Source organism: Chelon labrosus, assembly GCF_963514085.1.
Source record: "Chelon labrosus genome assembly, chromosome: 16".
In the NCBI taxonomy this organism is placed as follows: Eukaryota; Metazoa; Chordata; class Actinopteri; order Mugiliformes; family Mugilidae; genus Chelon; species Chelon labrosus.
In genome coordinates, this window is record NC_140349.1 from 17,456,838 (window position 1) to 17,482,087 (window position 25,250).

General features: G+C 44.3%; 1 protein-coding gene across 1 annotated transcript in view; it reads left to right on the forward strand.

Moving 5' to 3' along the window:
* Nucleotides 1-25,250, forward strand: part of adgrb2 (adhesion G protein-coupled receptor B2) — a 145,604-nt gene that overhangs the window by 90,645 nt on the left and 29,709 nt on the right. The window contains exons 16-23 of the mRNA XM_084563382.1: nt 71-197; nt 11,109-11,212; nt 11,591-11,693; nt 11,961-12,111; nt 15,949-16,018; nt 18,107-18,173; nt 21,576-21,661; nt 23,465-23,563. Of these exons, the coding sequence (XP_084419508.1) occupies nt 71-197; nt 11,109-11,212; nt 11,591-11,693; nt 11,961-12,111; nt 15,949-16,018; nt 18,107-18,173; nt 21,576-21,661; nt 23,465-23,563 (807 nt within the window). The remainder of the gene's footprint in view (nt 1-70; nt 198-11,108; nt 11,213-11,590; nt 11,694-11,960; nt 12,112-15,948; nt 16,019-18,106; nt 18,174-21,575; nt 21,662-23,464; nt 23,564-25,250) is intronic.

A 25,250-nucleotide genomic window follows, 5' to 3' on the forward strand; every position in this document is an offset into this window, starting at 1 on the left:
TTTTTGTATTTGTCTCACAGTCACTGTTTATGTCCCTCGTGCCACCCACCCCCCTTCTCTCCACCTCCAGGGAAGCTGGCGCAGAAAACTGGGGCACAGAAGGCTGCCAAACGCTCGCGTCAACCACTGTCCACACCAAATGCCTGTGCAGCAGGATATCCACCTACGCCGTGCTAGCGCAGCAAGCTAAAGACCCGGTGAGTCACCGATGCACAGCCCGATGTACTCTGTGGGACTTGGGGGGGGCTAGCGAGTCAACGACTACAAGGGTGCCAGGTCAGTGAGCTGCTGGGTTTTCCTGCTACGAGTCTGGCCGGCATCCCCGTCAGATAGATTGCACTGCAAAAAAAAACAACTCTTTTAAGGCTGTCATTTATTGTCTTCGTAGAGAAATATGGATGGGTGCTGCTGGCGTGACTGGCGGAGTTTGCATATGAGGTGTCTTAATTTATAACAAACGTCTTTTCTTGCAAGAAAATGGATGCAGCCTGTCAGTTTTAAGCTATGCCACAGTACCGTATGAAAAGATTCCTCCATCGCTGTCTTTGCTTGTCCGATTATTTATTTTTTTGATTGGCTGTTGCTCTGCACATCATGCAACTTTTTTTTTTAACATTTTATTTTTTATTTTTTGGAGCTTAAACACAATAAAGGTCAGGCTGTTCAGCGAGCTACTCCCATGTGATGCGGGAGAGAAGAGGCGTCAAAGAAAGAGAGCGATTTTATTGTGTCTGTGTGATTTTTGCCTGCAGCGCATAACCTGCGCTTCTATAAATAGTTCACGCGGCTTGCTGTGTGAGTTTGACGTGATTAAAGAAGGCTTTTTAGCAGTTAAGGGTAATGCCGGCTCTGATACATTGACCCATTCTCCTGCGTCGCGCTAATGGTCGTCCAAATACCTGACAGCTCTTTGTTCAGCTTCCTGTCAGAGCCAAAACACCCCAGTTCGGCGGCAGAGTTAACATCCCGCACTGTAACCCCATTTATTTCACACCTTTCTTCCATACACACCTAATCCAGTTTGTTATTTATGTTCTTGTTATTCTTCTCAGCCATATTTTCCATTGATTTCTCTTATGAGTTTTCCCTCTTGCCCTCATTGACAGCTTACTTTTTTCACCTCCTTTGACACCTTTTGCTGTTGTCCTCAGCTCTTTGACTGCCGTGGCAACAAAATGCTCCCTTCAGCTTTGACTGTTAATTGGTCATGCTCACTCACACGTAGTGACCACAGGAACAGCGAACGCTTGGAGTCTGAGGACGTGAGGTTTGTCGTCACATGTTAAAATCTTTGAGTTTAGAAGATGGAGCCAGCAAAGCAGGTTCCTATTAAGCACCGGGAGTAACTCAATGTGTCACAGAAATGAAAAGTGATTGTGAGGAATGGTGGATTTTGGGCGAGGAAATGTTCAACCAAACAGAAAAGGCATTCAGGTCTCAGCTGGCAGAGAAGTGGGAGAGACAGAGATGGAAAGTGGATGTTGTCTGCGCTTAGTAGTAATGCATTAACAACCAGTAGCGCTGTGATAAAGAGCCGCAAGCTTATGCAGACATCTATCCCTGATAGACCATTTCGGTGTAAAACGTTGCCTCCATATATCACGCGGCGGAGATGCGAGTCTACGCTTTTTGTTCTTCCAAGCGCATTGACGACTTTGCCATTCCCGGGCCACAGCAGGCAGCCATTTTCCGCAGAAATGTGTAGAACTGTCCCGTAATTGCTGCAAATAGCTGAGCTATCTACTACCTGATGAACAAATTGAAGCATTTATCAGCTAAAGCGTCAGACCCGGTATTTCCCTCAATAGTTGGAAGAGGCCTAATATCTATAAAGACATCTGCAGAGATATATTTAGATTCTATAGACACGGGACAAAATTTATTTTGGTGCTGGGAGCTTTCCGGTTTCCTTTGTGGCCCATTTGTACTCTGAGTACAAACCACAAACGTCACCTCTAAACTAAAACTTGCTCGTCAGGTTGTGAACCATGCATGACCGAAGTACAGAACAGGAAGTCTTGACCTGGAAATCTGTCACATTCAATTGAATATCTGGGATCCCATTATCAACTGTCTGATTATTTAGAATTCCGGTTTAGCCAGCAGAGACCAAAGACAGAGTTGGGTGAAAATTGGATGTAATGCCGTGCGCACATTTTGCCCCAAGTAGTTGGTATAAACTCCTGGACAAAGTTAAGACCACTGTTTCTAATTACAGCATTTGAGAAAAACCCAGTCAGGCCAAGTTGAAGGTTGTATTTTTGTATTTTGTCTTGTATTTTGGTCAAAAGCAATCCACCATTAGCGCATACTGCAGCTGAATCTTACCCTTTGTTATTGGATATTCTCCCCAAAAATTTCTTGTCACTGAATATCACTCCACTTTTTTTTTTTTAATGTACTCTCCGTCAACAGACATGCACCTTCAACTTTTTAATCTAAGTGTTGCAATTTTCTTCATCGTTCGCTGATGATTCAATCAAAAGGCTTCTGAGCCAATCCAAATCATGACAATGCTCCAGCTGTGAGTGTGTTACCTTTGTCTGTTGAGACAATCAAGGTATCCGAGGGGGGCAGAAGCATGTCATTCAACTTCGCAACTCTGTTGTGATTATATGTGATGATCAAGACCAGACACACGGGCCCCATGCTTGTTTTCATTTCAAGCATTTTGTCTATGTCGGTCAGTGATTGATTTGGAAATACTTAAATTGTGTCAAATAGGTTACAGAGTGAACCTATGTACATTACTGAAAGGTTAAAGAAACAATTCTTTGAGGCACTATCTGGTTACAAACCATATTCAAGCATTTTACTGTGAAAGTAACCATTATTATTAACTTTACTTTTGCTTCTGGTTACCACACAGTTTGACAGCCTTCTTAAACCTTTTCTAGGAAGGATCAGGTCATTTAATCCCTCCAAACATGGATACGCCAAATTTGTACAAATGACACTGATGTACCTTAAGATTTAGATAGATAGATAGATAGGTAGGTTTTATTTGTCACATGCACAGTTATACACAGTACAATGCACAGTGAAATATATTTAAGTTGCCTTCCTGTTCTAAAGCTAGTAGACAGTCAAATAATCTCAGAGTAAATGGTGCAAACCTTTATTCCCTTCTGTTCTACCCCTTACATTCCCCCCGTCCTTTTTATTAAGTGAAAAGAGGGTCAAAATAAGGTGATGGCCTTCAGGTGAGGAACTGCAGTTATTCATTATTTTGTCCCTCAAAGCTGAAATTACTTCACAGGGGTCTGGAGCAGAACTTGGGGTAGCATTAATTCCTGTAATATGGAAAAACACAACGGCTATGACCTATAAACTGAATGGGTCATTCCAGCTGATGTCTCTGGGTTCACGCCGCTCCTCTTCCAGCTGAGCAATATTGACTTTTCCCCTGCCGCGCGGCAAGCAGGTCGGCCGTGTTGAGCGAAAGAGGGCTAGAACGGAAAACCCATTGACTTTTTTTGGCATTTGTGACATCTGTGAAGAGTGTGTTAGTCATTAGCGGTTCATCATCCCGCACCCAGTTTCCACCATTAGACCCAGTTCAGAGCACCAGAAGGTATGGGTCAGTGTTTTTGTGTCAATGGCTCTCAGTCGGGAGCGGTTGTTGCCGGTGCTGAGTGCACTTTGATGCTTTAGGGTGCTCCAGAGTTAGCTTTTTACTCCGGCTGAGATTGGATTGTATAAGTGTAGAGGGAGAGGCAAATTGAACTTGGCAACAGAAAAAAAGAAAAAAAAAGAAGGAAAAATCCACATCCAGACATGCAAACACAGACAGCCACTGACATTGTTGTGGATGCATTCGCTTAAAAACACTTAAACACACGAACACAAGTCCGCACACACAATAAATCCACACTGTCAAACGCGCACACGCTTGTATGCTGTGTCCGGGCTGTGTGGCTGCAGGAGCAGAGCTGAGTATCAGCAGCCCAGCTCTGACAGCTTATCCTGGGCCACGGCGCTAGGGACAAGGGGGGTTGAGGATTAACCTCCATGTTTAATAGAAAAGGGGGGGAAGAGATGGAGGGATTTAGAAGCAGTGGTGCCATTACAGGCCGTTTACAGTGGAGCGAGGGATAGCCAGCTAATCCTGTTTACTTTCTATAGCCTCCGAGATTTCCGTGTGTGCATGTGTGCGTATTCTGCTGTGTGTGTGTCTACAGAGAGGCCTTCGCTATCGCACAAAAGACAGAGGGCTTTTTTTACTTCAGAGGAACAGATGAGAGAGGGAGAAAGAGAAGGAGAAGGCGGAGCTGACTGAGTGAGGTCACAAAGCAACACAATAGACCGAGCCACTTAATTCTTAAAATGACTGCATTGGGAATACAGACCCCACGGATATGTCTGGACTCAGTGCCTCCACAGTGCTCACGGGGATCATGGGATTTGGAGTTGAAGGAGGTGTATATTGGCTTTATAACAGTCAGTTTAACATTTTGTGCCTCGAGTCAATAAACCGACTTACACCTCTTTGCTTTTGCTCAGTCAGCACATAAACGCCCCTGTCCGAGTCGCGGTGACACGGAAATTAATTACAGCTTCCGAGTGCCTGTCATAACTTCCAGTGGAATTCATGGCTTGTGCTTGCCTAAGCAGGTGACCAGAAATGCTAGTGAAAAGGTCACAGGTTCAAACGGCGGCTGAGACATTGATTCGGTGTGGGTGGGTGAATATGCAGACGCATCAGCTACCGCATGAGGAGAGAAATAACACAGCCCGCATGGAGAATGGGAAAGGACTTTCACTGCTTTTCCGTAACTTATTTAGAAGCCAATTACTGTATCTAAGTCATTTTCTCCAAAGAACAATATCTGAAGTGATGCATTTCTCCTGTAAAGGATTTCCCACAGTTTCTCTTACCTGCCACGCTAACCGCTTTTGGTCCAATCGTTCCCGTGGAATGATTGCCTCTACTTGAGATGAATCGGGTCTGTTTCATCTGCTGTCATTAGTGCTCACGGCACCTAATCAGAATGGAAATATTTCAAAGCTGGGTCTGTTATTTAGGCTATTTATGGCCGCTGTGGGTGCTTGATTTGACTGAGGAAGGATGATAGGGATGACTGAGGCGCAGCGAGATGGCAGGTCATACTTTAACCTGTTATAATTTAACTGTAGACAGTGTTTAGAGAGAAAACAAAGCCTGGGATTAACTACAAGGTTACAGTATGCAAATATCTTACACGTGTCGACTTTAATTAAAGGAAGCAGGTCGGTAAAACGCACAACTTTGCGTGGAATTTCATTAGAACGTTCAAATACCTTGTCACTTTAATTGAAGGTTAGCTGAGACACGGGGAATGACGGGTAAAAGGGTAAAATGATTTGGCTGGTATTGCTTTAGCTGAGGAAGGGGCACAACAGCCGAGCTGGGGGTATGAGAGGACATGCATGCTGGGTAATTAGGCATTTAAAATAGAGCAGAAAGTGTTATTTGGGACGTAGTGGCCTTTGTGGCACAGTCCAAGATGTGTGGCATGTGTTTTGTAGCGTTTTTCATGAGGAATAACATTATAAACCCCTCATTACAATAGCCGCGTTTGAGAACTAACAAGGCTTGTTGCAGTTTGTCTATGATCTGTGCCCAGCAGCCCTGAAGAAAAATGTGTCTTTGTGCCGCCGGCTTTAAGTTTGACTACATTTTGTGTCAACAAGCAGCATAGACTTTCAAAGGTATGTTAAAAAATCAAAGCTGCGTGTAAAGATAAGGCCAGCGTGTGATATGAAGGCATCACTTTTTGTGTCGGCCCTCCAGGTTTTCTCGAGCTGAAGGAGACTTACGGTATGTCTTGAGGCCACTGAAGTCAGAGCCCGTCAAGTTGAACCCTCAAGGTTTTCCGCTCAATGGATTCGGCTGATGTTTGTCGCAGCCAGTATTTACCGTAGTGCCGTGGCAGCAAAACGGGCCGTCGAATAGCGGCGTTGGTATATTAGCAAGATGCAAGGTTTTAAAATCTGCTTGTGTGTACTAGCGTGTTTGTGCGTACCTACCTGTGCGGGGACATTAAAAAACAGAGGAAAAAAAGGAGTATATGGATTGCCTTGAATTGAAAATGCCATCTTTTCAGAAATTATCCAGTATTTCACATGGGGCATAGCAGATTCCCATTCTACGTGGGAGTATGAGACACACTGCAAACAATGCTAAACTGTGAGTGCTGATTAATGCTTACAAATGTACACATATCGGGTATTCAGAGTCTTTGTCGGAACAACTAAAATGTTGGTGTTCGGATGCATGAAATGAGCCGCAATCCTTGCAATGTTCTCTTGTGACTGAACACATTAGGACTGTTCTTCTGACTCAGTCTTTTTGAATCACCTTTAAAGTTGAACCTTTATTTGTAGTCAGGTTCCCAGCATCACAAGCTACATCCGTGAAGTCCCCTCTGTTAATGGTTCCCTCTCTCAGAAAGATGAAGAACGGTGGTCCGTTCAGTCCATCACCCATCAGAGGTTTTACCCTGGTGTTAAAAAAGACTGGACGCAACAGGGCCACAACTGAGGCAACGATGCAAAGGCTGACTAAACCTCCTTGCTGTCTTTTTTCACAATAAAACTTTACCCCTCAGCTAGGATTCTGACAAGTCTCTTCACCCGAAGCTCACGTTCTTTACTTTCAACCGGATATGTTCACAAACAACACGAGCGCGGTCACTGAACCCTCTTCGCAGTGGCTTCTAACAGACCAGACCTTACCTAGAGTACCGAAATGAGAGTTCATACTGCAAAGAGCTTTGATTAATCTGTATCTGTGTCGTACGACCTGTCCCTCACTTAACTAAGTGGTTTTAACCACTGATGTAACCAAGCTTTAACCACATATCAAATCATACAATCCACTGAGGAACAGCCACATAGGCAACGACAAAAGACCCTTTGAGTATGTTTGGTATTTTCCCATGGATTAAGAGACACAGTGGGCATTTTTTCCAAAACATTTCGTCTCCTGGAGACACTGCTAAGTCCTGCTACGTATGCAGAGCACGGACTGAACATAGAGATGGATGAACCTCGTGTGACGCCACCCATAGTACTCCTGAAGAGCGGTTTCGACGCTCAGGCCTGGTGGCGCCTTGGCAGGGCATGTCTTCTCCTAACGCCCGGGCTAATTAAAAAATTGGCAAAGAGGTGGCACTCGAGTGGCGCTGAGGCGGGCGGGTGACGCCTACGCGGAGAGCTAGCAACCTGCCGCCCACCTTTCAACCCAGAGCGGCAACACCCTTAATTTGCAGTTAATTTAAGCAGAAATATATGTTTCAATTTTATATGAAATACATGGAGAAAATCATACTGCACCTCATCCTACCAACAGTGAGCACACAACTGGACCCATACCAATTTGCATACCGGCCGAAAAGAGGGACAGAGGACGCAGTGGCATGCCTTCTCCACTCCCTCCTTCACCACCTCCAGACTCCCCATAACTTCGCCTCAGTTCTGTTTGTTGACTTCAGCTCCGCATTCAATACAATCCAGCGCCATCAACTAATCAAGAAATTACAGCACCTGAATGTCACCCCTCTCCTCATCCACTGGATATACAACTTTTTAAGCAACAGGCCACAGACGGTGAAAATGGGGACAACATCATCATCTACCATCATCACCAACACTGGAGCCCCCCAAGGTTGCGTACTCAGTCCCTTCCTGTACACACTTTACACAAATGACTGCCAGAGTTCACTACCCAACACCACTTACTACAAATATGCAGATGACACAGCCATAGTAGGACTACTTACAGACAACAGTTCCATCACAGCTTACCACCAGTCCATCACAGATTTTGCACTGTGGTGCTCTGTTAACTACCTCCAACTCAACATTGACAAAACAAAATAACTGGTCATTCACACATCAAAAACAGCCCCTGGACTCACCCATATCACCATCCATGGCCAGCCAGTTGAACAGGTCAGCACTTTCAAATATCTTGGCCTCATCATGGACAATAAGCTTAACTTCAATGAACATGTCACCATCATACAGAAACGTGCACAACAGAGACTGTATGTAATACGCAAACTAAGATCACTGTCTGTTGCCCCCCACCTCCTTCTGCTACTCTACAAAAGCATCATCCAACCCCTTCTACTTTACTGTTCCCCCTGTTTCTTCACCATACTAAATGTTACCAGCAAGAACAAACTCATTAAAATCTCACACTTAGCATCCAAGATAATACAGCTTCCCACCCCCAGTCTCACTGATGCAAATGACACAGCCACCACACGCCTTGCCTGCACCATAGCAAGTAGCCCTGACCATCCCCTGAACCGTTTTTTCACCCTACTCCCATCTGGCCGCAGATACAGAGCCCTGGACTGGAAAAAAGCGCACTTTAAGAAGAGTTTTGTACCCTCAGCCATCACTGCACTTAACAAACTCCAGTGACAATAATCCATCCCCTCTATTCTTTTGTGTTTATGTTGTCTGCACTGTCCACTTTTGCTTGCACTGTGTTGAGGAGGGAGGGTAACCAGAGGGGAGGGGGGGTATGGTGTGTCATATTATATGTTATTTGTTATATGTGATGTGTGATATATGTATGAGACTGTGATGTTAACATCAATGCTGCTGTGACGTGTGAAGAAGAATATCCTTTATAGGACAATAAAGACTCTATCTATCTATCTATCTATCTATATGTTGCAATTAATGGGTGGGCTTTTTTTTTGTACCACACTGCACACATTGGTTATTTCTGCTGTAAAGTTTCCCATTTTTGTTTTTTAGCCCAGAAGGTTGCCACTCGGTCATGAATGCACACAAGGATAAGCATTTAATGCTAGTTCTGGAGTAACCCTCATATGGAGGGTGCATTACTTAACCGATGAGCGAAGGGTTGCATAACCTAAGCACTTTCAGAAAATAGTTGAAATAGAAGATGAAATGGGTATGGAGTTAATGGAAAAGGAAGCGGCGAGTAGAGTAGAGTGAGAGAGAAGACGAAGAGAGGAGCAAGTGAGAAGGGAGGAAGTGGGGAAAGAATGGGATACACAGAAGAAAGAGGGAGGTGGGGGGGGGGGGGTGGCTAGATAGGTAGGAGTGTCAGTGAGAGGAGATAAGTAGGTTAAACTTCCTGAGCTGAAAATAGCTATCTTCTCCATCACATGGTAGCCAAGCTGCCCAGGGGAGCCTGGCCATATACAGCAGAGCCTAGGCACAATCTCTGTCTGTGTTTCTCTCTCTCTCTCTCTCTCTCTCTCTCTCTCTCTCTCTCTCTCTCTCTCTCTCTCTCTCTCTGTGTGCACTGGCACACGCCTCCCCCAACTGCAACACAATATCACTATATCTATTTGGGGCAGGGCATTCGGGTGACACAGTAGCCTCGGGCCCGGTGGGTTGCTTTTGTGCGCTTGTGTGGGTGTTTCCTCTCTTCATTTCCTCCCCTGCTCCGCAGCACGAAACGAGGCGCCTAATCTCATCACAGACACGCGAGCAATTAAGAAAACGTCATTAGATGAACTGACACAGTGAGGAGTTGAGGGATAATTTGCGGCTGCGTGTCGAGTGTGCTCCAAGTGAGATTTCTTTGCGTTTCAAGTGGAGAGTAGGAAATTCAATAGGCTTACGTAAGTGGGTGTATGTGCGCCTGTCAGTCCTCATGCATTACCCTATGTTTGATCCTCCAGACCTCAAAAACACAAATGCCCGTGTATCCTTTCCCCTTTCCTTTCTACATAATATCAAACACAGTGAGTCTCAGTGATGTCTTTCATTCTCCTTCTAGGCCTTTCTCTTATTTTCCTGAAGCAGATGCTTGTCATATGCCCTCTGTCTCTTTTATGTGTGTCTCTCCGTTTTTACGAGGCGGTTGTGATTATGTTTCACCTCCACTCTCCTCCCACTGTGTTTGTGTGTGTGTGTGTGCCGCATTGGTATTCCAACCTATTCCACTTTCCTCTAGAGAAATTGGCTTCCTTTGATGGGCCAGGGAAAACCACTAAAATGGAAGCTTTGACTTTCTCCCATATCTGTGTCTTCTTCCTCCTACTCCCTGCTTTCGCTTACATGTCCTTAACTCTTCCTACTCGGATTCTTTCTCTGAATTTCTTTCCTACTCGTTCTTTTCACACTGCGTTCTTTATTCCCTTCTAAGGGAATAGAAAGTCATCCTTCTCGCTTCCATCCGCTGCATTCAGCTCGGCGTGAATAGACACACACGCACACACTCCCACACATTCACGCGGCTTAAACACTTACTTTCAATTACTTACTGTCCGTCTTCCCAAACGTGCCTTTGTGCGCAAGTATGTACTTTATTTGCTGTAAAAGACACCTTGTGAGGTTTGTGTGTATACGTACGGTGATAAATCTCTGGGATGAAAGGGGAGGCTGGCCACCGTGGGAGGTAAATTGAGGTAAATTGTGTGATTGAGAATTTAAAAGCAGGCCAAACATCAAGCCCATTTGGGATTCGGCGGGGTGCATGCTTTGCATGCGGCTTCATTTGCCCGTTCCTCATCTTTTCAAAGGCGCACCTCGGGAGCAGAGGTGCCCTGTACATCATGACCTAAATTGCTTAATTATGCGCTATGGTGTAGTGCCTTTACCCTTGTATACATGAAGCCATAACATGGGCGTAGGTCCTTTTCTTGAGCCTCTATCGTATTGATTAGTCATCTCGGGTCGCCATGTATCAGCCATTGTAAATAAATTGCCACTACAGTTACGACTGTAATGTCTATAGGTGAACGCGTAGCAGTTGCATTGGCAACAGCGCGGCGGTCAAGATAGTTGCAGCACTTGTAACAAAAGGCAGCTTTCAGAGTTTCGTAATTATGTGTCATTATCCAGCTCCATCAGTGGTAATAGACTCTTGTAATTTTAATTAAAGGTAGTTGCATGTAATTAGCAGGGGCTACCAAAGGGATTACAACCAAGGGAAAACACGATTGCATTTACATAGACGACATCTAATCTATCTATCTATCTATCTATCTATCTATCTATCTATAAAAGCAAAATGTTCATTTTTTTATGTAAGACACATCCGTGGAGTAATGTCTTGCAGTAATTACATTCATTTTTGTCTCTCTTCCTCCCTCCCTCCCCCCTGTTTCCTCCCTTCTCGCTCTCTTCAGGACATGGGTCCCACCAGCATGCCCTCTGTGCCCCTCATGGTGGGGTGCGGGGTCTCCTGCACCGCTCTGCTCATCCTGCTATTAATCTACGCTGCCTTCTGGAGGTGAGAACACGCGCATGCGCACACGCTCCAGAGTACATACATCCCCCGAGGACACGTGGTCATTTTCTCACTATTGAAGCGCCTACTAATATGCTTTTTTTTTTTTTTTAAAGTGTATTTTGTGTGTGTCCTCTGCTGTGCCAAGACTCCATTGAGACCTAATAAGGAGCAAATGGCTCAGCTTCAGCAGGGGGTGGCGATTTTGTTTTTATTTTATTTTTTTGTTTTTTTTAACACGCGTGACAGATGGCAAAATCAAGCTAATGACTGTGCGGTGTCCAAAAAGCCTCTGTTCGCTCCATCAATCTGTCATTAATACTTATCTCACATGTCTGTCCTCTCTGACTCACTGGCTATTTTTCTCCCTCCGGTCTTTAGGTATATCCGATCGGAGAGGTCGATCATCTTGGTGAATTTTTGCCTCTCCATCCTGGCCTCCAATTTATTGATTCTGGTTGGACAATCACAAACTCTCAGCAAGGTAAAGCACAGTGGCGCACAGATACACACAGAGGAAAGCAGAAGGGCTTGAGTTTCACAGTGATTCGAGTCAAAACACTTGAACACAAACGTACTCTTAAACTGGACTTGAGAACACAGCAGATTTCAGTTGAGCTATCAAATATCTTCATAATGTGCCCTTTATCCCTTCTGTATTTTGTGGAGGATCCACTTTCCTCCGCTGACTAGTCCTAAGAGGTGATTCATTCTAAAAATTTGAATCCCTCATTTTTTCTCTCCCCACTAGGGCCTCTGTACCGTGACTGCCGCCTTCCTGCATTTCTTCTTCTTGGCGTCCTTCTGCTGGGTGCTGACTGAGGCGTGGCAGTCCTACCTGGCCGTCATTGGCAAAATGAGGTCCCGACTTATTCGCAAGCGTTTCCTGTGCCTCGGCTGGGGTGAGCACACGCACTTAAGCGCACTATTACACACTTAACAGCACAGCGTTCCTTTTGGCACACTATCCGTGCTTCCGTTTTAGTCGTCTTAATGCCTGGTCACCAGGAAGTGACACGGCAAACAACAGAATCCATGTCTTTGAAATTCGGGACTACTTGCGGGGGACGACTAACTACCGTACTAGTCTGCCATATCTTCTCTGTGCCGTCAACTCCTGTCTCTCAGCTTGTACCAGGCTGCACACACAGAACCCATATCTTCAGTAATAAAACATGTTCTTCTCTCTAATTACAGTTGTCATCCCCAAACTCTGGCTGTTTGAGCCGAGCAGTTTGCGCTGCTAGATTTTTGCAGATCCGACATTATTGCAGCTATGTTTGCTCTCTACTAGAGACCAGAAGCCGCAGTCACTCACAATAAAACACTGTCTGGATTTTTGGCTTGAGAAGAGAAGCTAAAAAGTGTCTATGAACAGAAATATTTGGTTCAATTCCTATATAATAAGAGTAGATAGGCTATGAACTAGGGCTGTCAGTTGATTCATATTGAATTGCCATTCATGCATGATTTCCATAGTTGACGAGGAGGTTAATTGAACTTTTTTTATCTGTGTAAATGTACCCTAAAGGGATATTTTTCCAGTTTTTAATATTATCAACATGAGGGTGGACAAATACACTTGCTTTATGCAATCATACACCGATCAGCCACAACATTAAAACCACTGACAGGAGAAGTAAATAACATTGACCTTATTGTGACAATGCAATATTCTGCTCTGAAACGTTTGGACCTGGCATTCATGTGGATGTTGCTTAGACATGTACCACCCACCTAGACCAGACCAGGCACCCCCACCCCATAGCAATGACACTCCTTGATGGCAGCAGCCATCCCCAGCAGGATGCAGCCTGACACAGGAACAACTAAAAAGAACATGAAAAGCAACACAAGGTGTTGACCTGGCCTCCAAAATTGCCTTGATCCCAAACTGATCAAGTATCTCTAATCCACAGAGACCCCTCCCCTCAACCCATAGGACCCAAAGGCCCCCACTAACAACATTCTGTTGTTGTCTCTAATGAATCAGAATTTTTTTGGAGGCACAAGGGAGACCTACACAGTATTAAGCAGGTTGTCATAATGTTATGCCTGATCGGTGCATGTTAGCATTCCAACAATCCAAAACAATGACAAATTCTGTCCAGAATATTCTCCAGAATGCCTGCTCAGAGAGGCCTCCTGGCATGATCTGCCTTTGGCAAAGGGGAGGAGGGCTCTCTGTAGCAGTTGTGTGCTAGCAGGTGGTGTTTAGGACTTACTGTGGCCTCCATCCACAGCCTTACACTTTCATCACTTCCTGATTTCCCAAACTGGAGGTTGGGGCCAAATCACTGAACCCGCTCAAGTTGATCACACATTAAAAAAATTGACAGCAGTAAAGGGAGTTTACAACGCCATTCATGCACTAAGTTTGGTAGCTCTAATATAAACACAAATGAAATTTAATCAGTGTTAGATTCACCACACACCCATAAGGCCTACTCTTTCGTGAGTCTTGCTAAGCTAACTTGCATGCTTCTGTGATTCATTCCAGTGTTTTGTATCTCTGCCTTCAAGCTTCTTCCTTCACACTTGATGTATGTTTGTGATAACTGGCATGTTTGAATTACATTCAATTAACCTCTCTGAAATAATATTAATTAAAAAAAAAAGGTTTTGGCAGTAATAGATGTTGTTTTTACCAGTTGGAATAACATGTGATCACGCAGCTGCTACAGGTTTCAAATAAGACGTTGGCATCTGTCATCATATGGTCACCATTTGAGGATGAATGTTGCAGACACGGTTTCACTATTCACTACTGATTTTAGTCTATTTTAGAATTTGTCACCAGAATTTATATATTTTTTTGTAATTTTATTACATTTCTACTTGGAGACTACATCCACATCCATGCCCTCATTCTTTTTGTGCGGCGACGCCCTTCTTTATTAATTAATCAAAAAGAAATCACCTGCCAGTCGATCATCATGGCCAGTGCATTTTGGATTTCGCAGGGCTTTTAAAAAGTTGCTTCATTTTATACCCAGCTACCCCGTATCACAGTGGAATACGCTCCACACGTAGTTTCTCTTACTGAACACTCCCTCATGTGCCAGAGGATTTTCAGCATAGCAAATGGAGACGCTTTCATGAATTGGGTGCTAATTGAACCAGTGTTGTGTGACATGCATTGGTGATAGAGAGCAACGAGGCAGGCTTATTTTACATGAAAATGTAACAGCTTATTATGTTGCAGTGCAGAAATTGTGGGTTGTGTTATGCTCAACAATCTCGTTCTCATTTGTATTTATATTATTTATATAAAATTGTTCCCCTCCCCAATGTATGCTATTATTTTCTGCTCAATTTTCCAAAAGACATTCATTATGTGATGTTATTCATGCAATTCAGACAAAGCTTGATATGGATTTTCCCATGCACACACTCACGGGTAACCTTTCTCCTTTAATGCCATTCCGCCGTGCGTCGCCTCTTCCCCATTCACTCACTCCATTATGCTGTTTCCTCAATGTACTACAACCTGATGCAACAGGCACCGGGGATGTTAGGGGATAATCAAAGCATATGATAACATCTGCACAACACCGGCAAGCTGCTTCAAGATAGCCCTAGAAATTGCAACCCCCCCGCGTCATCCGTGCGCGCACACAGTCTGCTCGTTTCACTCGATATCGATCCCAGCAGTCTAATCTGCCAAGTCACTGATGCCCTTACCCGATACGCAGGAGGGAGAGCGTATAGATTTTTGTACAGTTGCAGATAGAGAGATACTGACGCAGTGTGTGTGTGTGTGCGCAGCTATAGAATTAACCGACACACTTCTCAAATGCACATAAAAAAAACGGGTGAAACGGTTGAGCAGGGCGGAGGGGATCAAGCATCTCATCCTCCTCGCATCCATTTCACAATTTTCTCCCCCAAATTATGTGATTGAAATCAGTTGCCATGGAAACAGGGGATTCGGGGTGTGACTGGATCTGTGTTAGATTAGCAGGAAACTTACAGCCTGTAAGCCTTTATCTGTAGGTGCGCGTTCACCCTATCAAATACCGGTAAACGCCAGATTGATGTTGTCGTTGACTAATTGAAACTTTGCACATGCCTGTTAGTGGACCAGCCTGGCTCTCCACCATCTTATTTGTTAATGTTAATGTGACTTTTTCTAATTGCTTTTCATTTGCAGCCATAATCACAGCTTTGTTAATTACATGAATATTTCAGAGCCAAGCTCATTACTGGCCCAGCATATTTCCTTCTTTTCCTGGCACGCGCCGCGCGGCACTCAGTCTCAGTCTCTTCCCGTCTCATTTGCGCGCAGACACACAAATATTGCTTGATTTAGCTAATTAATGCGTGACTTATTGACCACTCCGAGCTATACCTCTCTCATATGTGTTAGCCGCACACGCCCACGCTTTGTGTGTGGGTCACCTGTGTTCAGTTACTCTGCGAAATGTCACTACAAAGAGAATGCCATAAAAGAGCTTCAGTAGACAAGGATCTAAGCCTGATTTTTATACCTGCAGCTAGCTTGTGTCAGGGAACACGTGCGGAGCACTCTGCATAGCTCTCAGTCAGCTTCAATCATACATGAACATGTTACGGGGCTGTTGCATGGTCACTTAGCATTCCAATAAGAAGAGCCGCCGTAAGGAGTTGTTCACAGGAGAATTGTAGTTGGCTGACATGCTTCATCGTCGCCATCAAAGCATCCTTTTTTTAATCCTCTGTCTCACCCTTTTGATCTTTTGCTCTCTGCTTGACTCCAGGTCTTCCAGCCCTCGTTGTAGCAGTGTCGGTGGGTTTCACCAGAGCAAGAGGTTACGGCACAGCCAGCTAGTGAGTATCGCTGACAGCCCCCCTGTCTCGTCTTTCACACTAACCGCACCCCGATTTGGGTATCATCACTTAATACCAGTTTCATGTCTGATTTGTGTCTGGATGGGCCAGGGACTCACAGCGCCATTCGTTAGCGTTTATTTTCATAGAATGCCCTTGCAGCAGATGTCTGTTAATTCAGCAAAGGAAGTCCCTATCTGCCTTATAGCTAAACGCAGAAACCCTGAATGTCTTTTCACATTTGTATCAACAAATCTGTTTTCTTCTACCCGTGCAATTTGGATATCCACTTCTTCCTATCTCCTGCCTCAGGGGGACTAAAGCCCTTTTCCTTTTACTTTTATGCGAAATGCACAACATCAACACCTTAGCTGCTTATTTAATGGGCACAAGCCATTCCCATCAGTGCCATTTACAAGAGGGATCATCAAGATTCTACTCAAGGCGCATTAAACCCCCGAAAATTGGGTTTTAAACCTTAAGTATCTCTCTGTGACTTTAAATATTCATCGGTGAATTAGTAAAAAATCCAAGTTTAAGCAGGAAAAAAAAATCCTTAAGTGTAATTCATAAAGAATTTAACAGTAAAAAAGCGAATCACTCCAATTTGCTGAGTCCTCTTTCAGGAGGACTGTGTGGTTTTGTGGTTCTGCTCAGATTTGACTGACAACCATGGCAGCCATGACCACCAGGGCCACTGTTAAAGGGGCCATATTATGCTGAATTACCGGTTGTGAATTTGATTTCGGAGGTTTCCTTGAATATGTTTACATGCTTCCATCTTCAAAAAATCCAGTATTTTTCCAGTTTTGCACAATCTTACAGCATATAAATTCATCCTCCATCAGAAACAATGCATTTAAGCTTCTGTCTCTTTAAGGAACCCCTCCCAGAAGGCCCAGTCTGCTCTGATTGATTATCCTGCCCTCTCTGTTGTTTTCGTCAAGTATTTAGAGTGAGCGTCGTGCTAAACTAGCCGCTAGGCAGACATTATGAAAATGTGTTGCATGATGATGTAGATAAGAGTGTTTTAAGACTTTGAGTTTGATAACAGGCCGTTTGGATTTTATAACGAATGCAGGGGAAAAAATTACGTCTGCACCCAACTGGATAGTCCTACAACCAATCACAGCAACTGACAAATTATGTGATACATGCTTTTCAATGCATGCCTTAATCGACAAATTCTTTTGAAGTTTTCCCAATGCCAGTATCTTAAAAGGCTGATGGTAGCCATTTTGTTGTGAACAAAGTCAACTCCACAGCGCTCACATGACGTCCATATCTACGCTGCTGTTACTCTTCTGTCCGTCACCACACAAAACACTCCCAAACTATTGATTGGCCCATGATGAATTCTGAACTGAGCGTCTCCAGACTGAAATTTTCACACAAAAAACAAAAACACGGGCAGGAGAACTTCAGCCCGGCTTCCTGGCTAGTTTACCCAGCAGAGAAACTCTCTTTGGCTTGACAGAGATAAAAGGCACAAAAGCAATTAAAACACCAAAGAAAACGGAAAAAAAATCCAAAAGCATAATATGGCTTCTTAAAAAGAAAACTCTGTTACATACCCAGCAAATGTCATAATTAATTCACTGGAAACAGATTTTAAGAGAGGTTTACAAATGTACTTCCTCTCATCGTCAGTACAAGGCGTACATACTCGTTTTTGAGCTGTGTGTTTTTCATCTCAGCTTCCTCTTCATTGGGCTGCAATTAAGCTGACAGAGGGCTTTCAGCATGCTCCGATGACATCACTGGAGGACATATTTAAACTCATTAAGTCTCGATAGCTTTTGCACCAAATGAAATTTACAGTTTGAGGATACGTTTTAGGTAATGTACATAATATATTTGCACAGCTCTGGGGGCATTATTTACAGAAACTTAGCCAAGCACTCAAATGCCTTAGCACGCCCCGGGTAAATTTGAGCAAATGCGATACCTAATTGAACGTGCGCTCGTCGGTTAAGTGCTCGACACTCACATAGCGAGCGAAGTGTGAGACCTGAATGTGGAGATGTCGTCTTTTAAAACACTGTCTTGTGATTAAAGCGCGTCTTCTCTGTTCTGCTCGCCCTTTAGCTGCTGGCTGTCCTTGGAGGGCGGTCTTCTCTACGCCTTCGTCGGGCCCGCTGCTGTCATTGTGCTGGTGAGTCCGTCCGGCGTGTTCTCCCCCATGACGAGATTCCCCTCCCTCGCAGATCCCTCAAGAAAAGCCTCCCTCTCTCGCCGGTCACATAATTCGACAAATATTTTGCTAAGCCGAGCCTCCGAGCACCGATGCCTTAACTGTGTATTGACCCCTAAGGATTTTCCTTTCCCCTCACTCCCATGTGTGAGCATACAGACCCGAGGTGTGCACGACCAAAATGATGAGTTGAGCTCTTTGATCCTTGAGTTTAAAATCTTACCAGACGAGAGCTTTCGGCAATGAAACACACGTCTGGGCTGAATTCTAGCACATTTTTTAGTCCTGTCTACTCTCAAAGCATGAGCCACTGTAGCCAGTGAGCTGATGGCTGAAACGCTTTTTTGTATCCAACACAGTGCGCCACAACATAATAACGTAATTTAGTTTTTCTTTTACGCTGAAGTAAATATCGTTCTACAGCAAAATTGAGTGCATTGATTGCATCTCAGTGGTGTTTTAATCATCTGCCTTTGTGTGCTGCTGTATGAGCTAATTCCTCCTAAATGAATCCCTGGGCGGATATTTTCACCACTAAGCTTAATAAGTCTGGTTGGGGTACTAAACTTTATTTTGGGTAATTGGAGCCGCCGCCGCTGCTGTTTGTTTGTTGTCGGCATGTATGTGTGTCTGCTCATGTGTCGGGTTTTTTCTTTCTTCCTCGTTGATTGCATGAGGAAGCGTGAATCAGACAGCATCAGGCAGGTGCGCAGAGTGATGTGAAGTGAATTCCTGACAGGAGGACAGCCGCTTGACAGTTCCTCGGAGCTGCAGTCTGAGACGCAAAGGATCATGCAGAGCTGAATGTTCATGAATATGATAATACAGAGGCTCGCAATGGCAATTATTTTTATGTAGTCGCAGAAAAACACTGCATGCAAACCAATAATGAGTCTCATTATGATTTTGTTATTTATTCTATGACCAGAATGTTCAGATTATTTAACTACACACGCAGCTGCTGGTTTCTCTGAAGAAACCCAAAATCCAAAATCGTAAATTGTGATTTAAATGTTTGGGGTCTTTATGGATAATAAGCCGCAGCAGTTACGTGAAGCTCAACAATTTAAATTTTTCATCTGAGTTTCTTGGTATGTTTCCAACTTCCCTCCATTTCTGCCTCGGCAACGTCAAAGTACACGCCGCGCCCCAGCTGCTGTGTGCGCTACCTGTCCCCCTGATGTTGTTGCTCGGGCCCCACTCTAACAAACAGCTGTAATGAGAATGGGACGTCGGGCGAAGAAACACAGACCTTCCCACAGGACTCTTCTCTAATTAATGAACCTGGCCTTGGGCAAATAGCAGAGCGGGATGATGCTGACTCACCGAGCTGGGGCCAGACATGACTGGCAAGACAATAGTGCTCGCGCAATCTGGCACATCGTTGGTAGTTGCCAGCAGCAGCAGCAGCAACATCAGCAGCATCAGCAGAGTGCTCATGAGACTGTGCGATGTGGTAGATGCACCAGAGAATAATGCTTCAAGCAGAAATCTCTGCAAAAGATGAAGTCAAACTGACCACATGAAAGTTTAACGGCTCAGCTCTTAGGATTTCTCACAAATGTGTATAGAATATAGAAAACTGTCCTCTTAGCCAGGAGCTGCTCCAGGTGACGGTTAAAGGAAGGAATCCAGGCAGGCACCTTGTTTCCGAGCACCTCACCGCTGATATCCCCCCAAAAAATATGATCGGCCAAATCATCAAATAAAGACTATACAGGGAAACTCATAGCTGGAGGAAGTCAGAGTGCACGCTGCAAATCAGGATTATAAGGAACATGTCGCCAGCATAGAAAATCTCCCATATGGACAGGATTACAGAGCAGGAAAGGTCTACATGCGACATGCCTTGGCTCAGATCTGTGTGCAAGCGTATCTAAAAGAATCTGTATCACTAGGTCACTGTAGCCAGATGTTTGGCAGGCTTAACCACGGGCTCCTCATTAGTAAGAGAAGCCAGGATGAGAAGCAATCAGTGTCGTTCCCCTTCTTTTTAAAAGGCCTTCAAACAACATTACAAACACAGAGTGAGGTACTGAAAAACACAGCAGCTTGAAAGAATAATATGCTCCCTGCAAAGAACAACAACAACAACAAAAAAAACTATGGAACTACTGTGGGCTTAAGCAATAAAAAATATATATTTCTTTTGGTAAACAAAGTTTGGTTTACAACGTGCTGAGTGCATTTACTGCCACCTGTGGATCGCATAAGCAGGAATGTGAATCATGTAGAGATGGGCTTTTGGGCTCTTTGAAGTGAGTTGGATTGTGGATCCGTTCCTTTCAAAGTGCCCTTTTAAAAGATCGGCTCATTTTCATATTTATTTATTTTTAAGATGCCATGATGAGGGGGTAGCTTATTTTATCTTTCGAAATAAGCACTGTGATAGGGTAAGATTTGGACCAGAATCATTCAAACTTAGAGATCCCACCAATACGTGTTTATGTATCACGTGAGAAATTCGGTAAACACTTTTTGAAATCGAACTCGGTTCCTCTAACGTGCTCACGACTATACTCAAAGCGAAGCAAGAACTTCTGTGCGCAACTGTGTGAAAAAAAAAAAAAAAAAACACTTACAAGTGCGACGTGGTTCCTGACGTTCATTTTAAAGAGCCGGTCAATAGATTTGGATCGTCCTTGAACGTCACAATTCTAGAATCGTGTCAGCTGTGTGCTTGTGCATCACTTCTTTCTCCCTCTACCAGCTGAATATTGTTCAACAGCACTGCATCAGTGTCAGCACTGTGGCTGGAAATGTATGGTTTATAAATAGTTTATATATGTATAGATAGCTCTTAAGTCTAATGTACATGCCGTTAAATTTATGTACACAGGATTTGGACAGTTTAAGCTTCTTGATTATGGCAAAGTAACAACTGAAGTGCCCGCTAAATGTGTGTAAAACACTGCAATCAGGTTGTTTTTTTCTTTGTACTTCCCATTGTGTGTGGTGGTATGTGTGAGGGTGTATTGTGTGGGTGTATATCACTCTGTTAGTAGGCATATGTGTGTTAGGGAGGAAAGAAAGAAAGAAAGAAAGAAACATCTACTCATGCATTACTAATTAGCTATTTTGTGGATTATTATAATAATAGTAATTGTGAAAACTATGATTATAGTAATGAATATGTCGATAACTGTAAAACACAATATTAGTAACATGATAATGCAATTAGTATAATAATGAAGCAATGTTAATGATGGGTTGTATGTACAAGAGCACAATGGAATCTGTTGTACGTTTACACACGTGTGCGCATGCTTTACGTGTGGAACCATCTTCAATTTGTTGTGTTGTTAAGAAAAGGAAATACATACAAAAAACCTGCTCATACTCCCCTCTCTCCGTCTCCCTCAGGTGAACATGCTCATCGGCATTGTGGTGTTTAACAAGCTCATGTCTCGAGACGGCATCCCCGACAAGTCCAAAAAGCAGCGAGCAGGGTGAGTTCACTTCCAAAAAAAAAGAATCCAACAAAATAAAACCGCTCACGCCCACGCAGCCACACACACCGCTTACTCATCTCAGACAGCGCAACTCTTAGTGGAAACTGACTGCAAATTTGTCGTATTGGGTAAATTTTACCTTCTGTCACACAAACATTTGGAAGCAACATTTTCGTGGCAACTGCCTCGGAGTGCTTTCAAGGGGTCCCCGTGCAGACACCTACTTGTGCACCTGCGCCTCCGGTAAAAATCCCCCCCCCAAAAAAAAATAAATAAAAAAATACCATCCAATTTGGCAACAAAATGACAAGACATCTGTTACGTTGTGTCTCTCAGTGAAATGTAGCAGCGTTTTCTGAATCGCTTCCACATACGGTTGCCGTCTAGTATTATGTGACATAGATGAATGCGGCGGATTTAAAAATCAATGGCAGATGGAAATCTAATTACATACAGTAAACACCCGGATTATGTGGATGAAGCCTTGTGCGATGCATTGAAATCCTATAAGGTTTTCCTCCAGACACACACGGGATACATCACGCAGGAAATGCATGCACAAGCATCCACCTCCACTATTATTTCTATTGAAGCGGTTAGTGGGTGTTCATCGTCTTTCCTGGTCCCGAATAGAGATGTCGTTTTCTAATTTTCACACCAATCGATTGCATTCTTCTCTCTCTTTCTCCCTTTTGATTTATTTTTTTTTTTTCCTCAAACGTCTTACCTCTTGCACAAATTGAGATTGATCATTGGTGTGTAGCTACAGGGGTTAACAGTGCAGATCAGCTCCCCGGGGGGTTGATTAAGCTTATTGTTGTAAAGCAGCCGAGATTAAACCGGTCGCTGTGTGCAAACACGCGCGCGTGGTCGCACGCAAACAATGCGCCGTAGCACTTGTGGCCTTCTTTGTCACGGTAAAAGTCCTTGGCCTTATCCGGGCATTAAGAGCGTTTCCACTCGGGTTCTTGGAAGCGTGTGCGTTCAAAGGAACCAGACGCACACCTCCCACGCGCAGTGGCTGGTGGTGTTGCTAACAGGACGGGCTGTCATTAGCATAATGTGTGTCCGTATTTCCTTCTGAAGCCGTGGGGATGTGGCTGGCACCAAGGCAATGAGCTGTGATGGGACGCTAATGTAGCATAGCCTGTGACCCATCTTTGTCAACTTGTATACATATATACATACACATGCCACTATATATACACACACGTTCTCTCCATCTGAGTAGTCAACTGTAAGTAAACAAGGAGAAGGAGTCTTTTTCTTCTCTCTCTAAGGCTTCACAGAGACACGTACAGATAAATAATGCAACCTGCATGCACTCGCGGGGGGGATAAGACGGCTGGTGCACTTCCTGTCTGTGTCACTGTAATCTGTTAATCCACACAATGTCCGTCTCTCACGTTCTCTCTACTTGCTCTGAATCAATCTTTGTACTCTTGACTGTTTTTTTCTTTTCTTTTTTCATTGCTGTTACTTTTCAAGATCTGGTTTTAATTTGCCTTTCTTTCTTTCTTTTCTGTCTTTCTTTTCTCCCTCCCCCTTCCCTCCACCCCGTTTCTTTCTTTCCCCGCTCCCTTTCTCTCTTCGTTGTGTCCACTTTTCCCGCCCTCTTCCTTTGGGTACGTCGCTGTTGCTGTGACATCCGCACACTCACCCGTTGTCATGACTTTGTGTTTCAACGCCTCACTTCCCCTCCTCCTCCTCCTCCTCCTCCTCCTCCTCCTCCTTCTCCTTCTCCTCCTCACATGTGTGTATTTGTATGTTGTTGTGTGTCTGTGCACACGTGTCCCGAAGTGTCCCGGCGGAGGCGCGGAGCCGGCTGCTCCTGAAATGCTCCAAGTGTGGCGTGATCTCGAGCACCGCTCTGTCCAGCTCGACTGCCAGCAGCGCCATGTTAGTCCATCTTCATCTTTCTATCTCTCCCGCTATTCTTCTTTGTCTTCTGACTCGCCATCGTCTTCTCTCTGTCTCTCTCTCTCTTTCTGTCTCTCTCTCTCTCTGTCTCTGTTCTCCATCCTTTTAATCTCTGGCTGTCGGTAATGATGCAGGATGACATTCAGACTCGTCTGGATAGAAAATACAAACTAATGAAAGGAAAAACACCTGCACTGTGCGCCACCACCGCTTAATGAGAGTATGTTTTGATCCAAAACAAAGGGGGGGGGGGGGTCTCCTCGGGTTGCTCTGAGCACATCTGACCTATGTCAAACAGTATTTTGTGAATCATTTTTAGGAGTCCTTTTAACTTGTTTACAGTGCGGTATCGCAGACGCGTATCGCATCAGCTCAGTGCGATGTCAGGGAGGTTGTCAATTACGCGAGCCCTAATACAGTTAAACACATTAGTGTAACTGTTTAAACTTTGCTTTCTCATTATCTGAGCCACCTCTAATGGGTGGTCCCAGGAACATGTCAAGCATCAAAAGGAAGTAGATAATCAAAAGAGGAGAAACTCACAAAGCAGACCAAGTTTTCACTTTGTTTTCTTTATTTCTTTTTTTTCCTTAAGGTGCCTTGTTTTGTAAAATATATTTTCTGGTCACAGAGAGTGAGACACATGGTATAAAAACATACGCCCCCACAATTTTGGTGGGGGGAATTTTCGAACACTCCATTTGGAGTTAATTATGCCCGGCGAAGTCATTTGATAGGCTGATAGGCTTTATGAGGTGATGGACAGAAGATTTAACAGCGACAAGAAAGATATTTGTCGAGGAGTGTACGCTCACATAATTCTTTGCTCTGATTGGTTGTAGGATTATCCAGCGCATCCTTAATCAAAATCCAAATGCTGTGTTACCAGACACATTCATTCATCTTCTGTACCCGTTTGTCCTGTGAAGGGTCGCGGGGTCTTCTGCAGCCTATCCCAGCTGTCATCGGGCGAGTACACCCTGGACAGGTCGCCAGTCTGTCACAGGGCTAACACAGAGAGACAGACAACCATTCACACTCACATGGACGTTACCAGACACATTTTTTAGTAAAAATTGGGTCACGCTACGCCAGGCTAATGAGAACAGCTGTAGTCTGGAACACAGTGGTGCTTTCAAGTACTGGCACAAAAAAAAAAGCAAAAGGCTGCAACAGATTTTACATGGAAGCCGGTGATATTATGCCATGTGGCCGGTGTGACGTACTACACATCAAAGTTGTGCAGTCTTCAACTTCTTCAACCTCAGTCAATAGATTTGCTTTACCGGTTCATTTTTATGTGGATGGCCACACCAAGCGACGTTACCAAGTTGAGGACATCTTCAACTTGCCACCGACGTAGCTGGTCGCTCTTTTGGCAGTGTGGACCCACCTAGACCAGACCAGGCACCCCCACCCCATAGCAATGACACTCCTTGATGACAGCAGCCATCCCCAGCAGGATGCAGCCTGACACAGACACACACACAAAAACGGTTTAGGAACAACTAAAAACATGAAGAACAGCACAAGGTGTTGACCTGGCCTCCAAATTCACTAGATCCCAAACTGATCAAGTATCTGTGGGATGATCCACAGAGGCCCCTCCCCTCAACCCATAGGACCCAAAGGCCCCCACTAACATTTTGTTACTAGACACCACAGG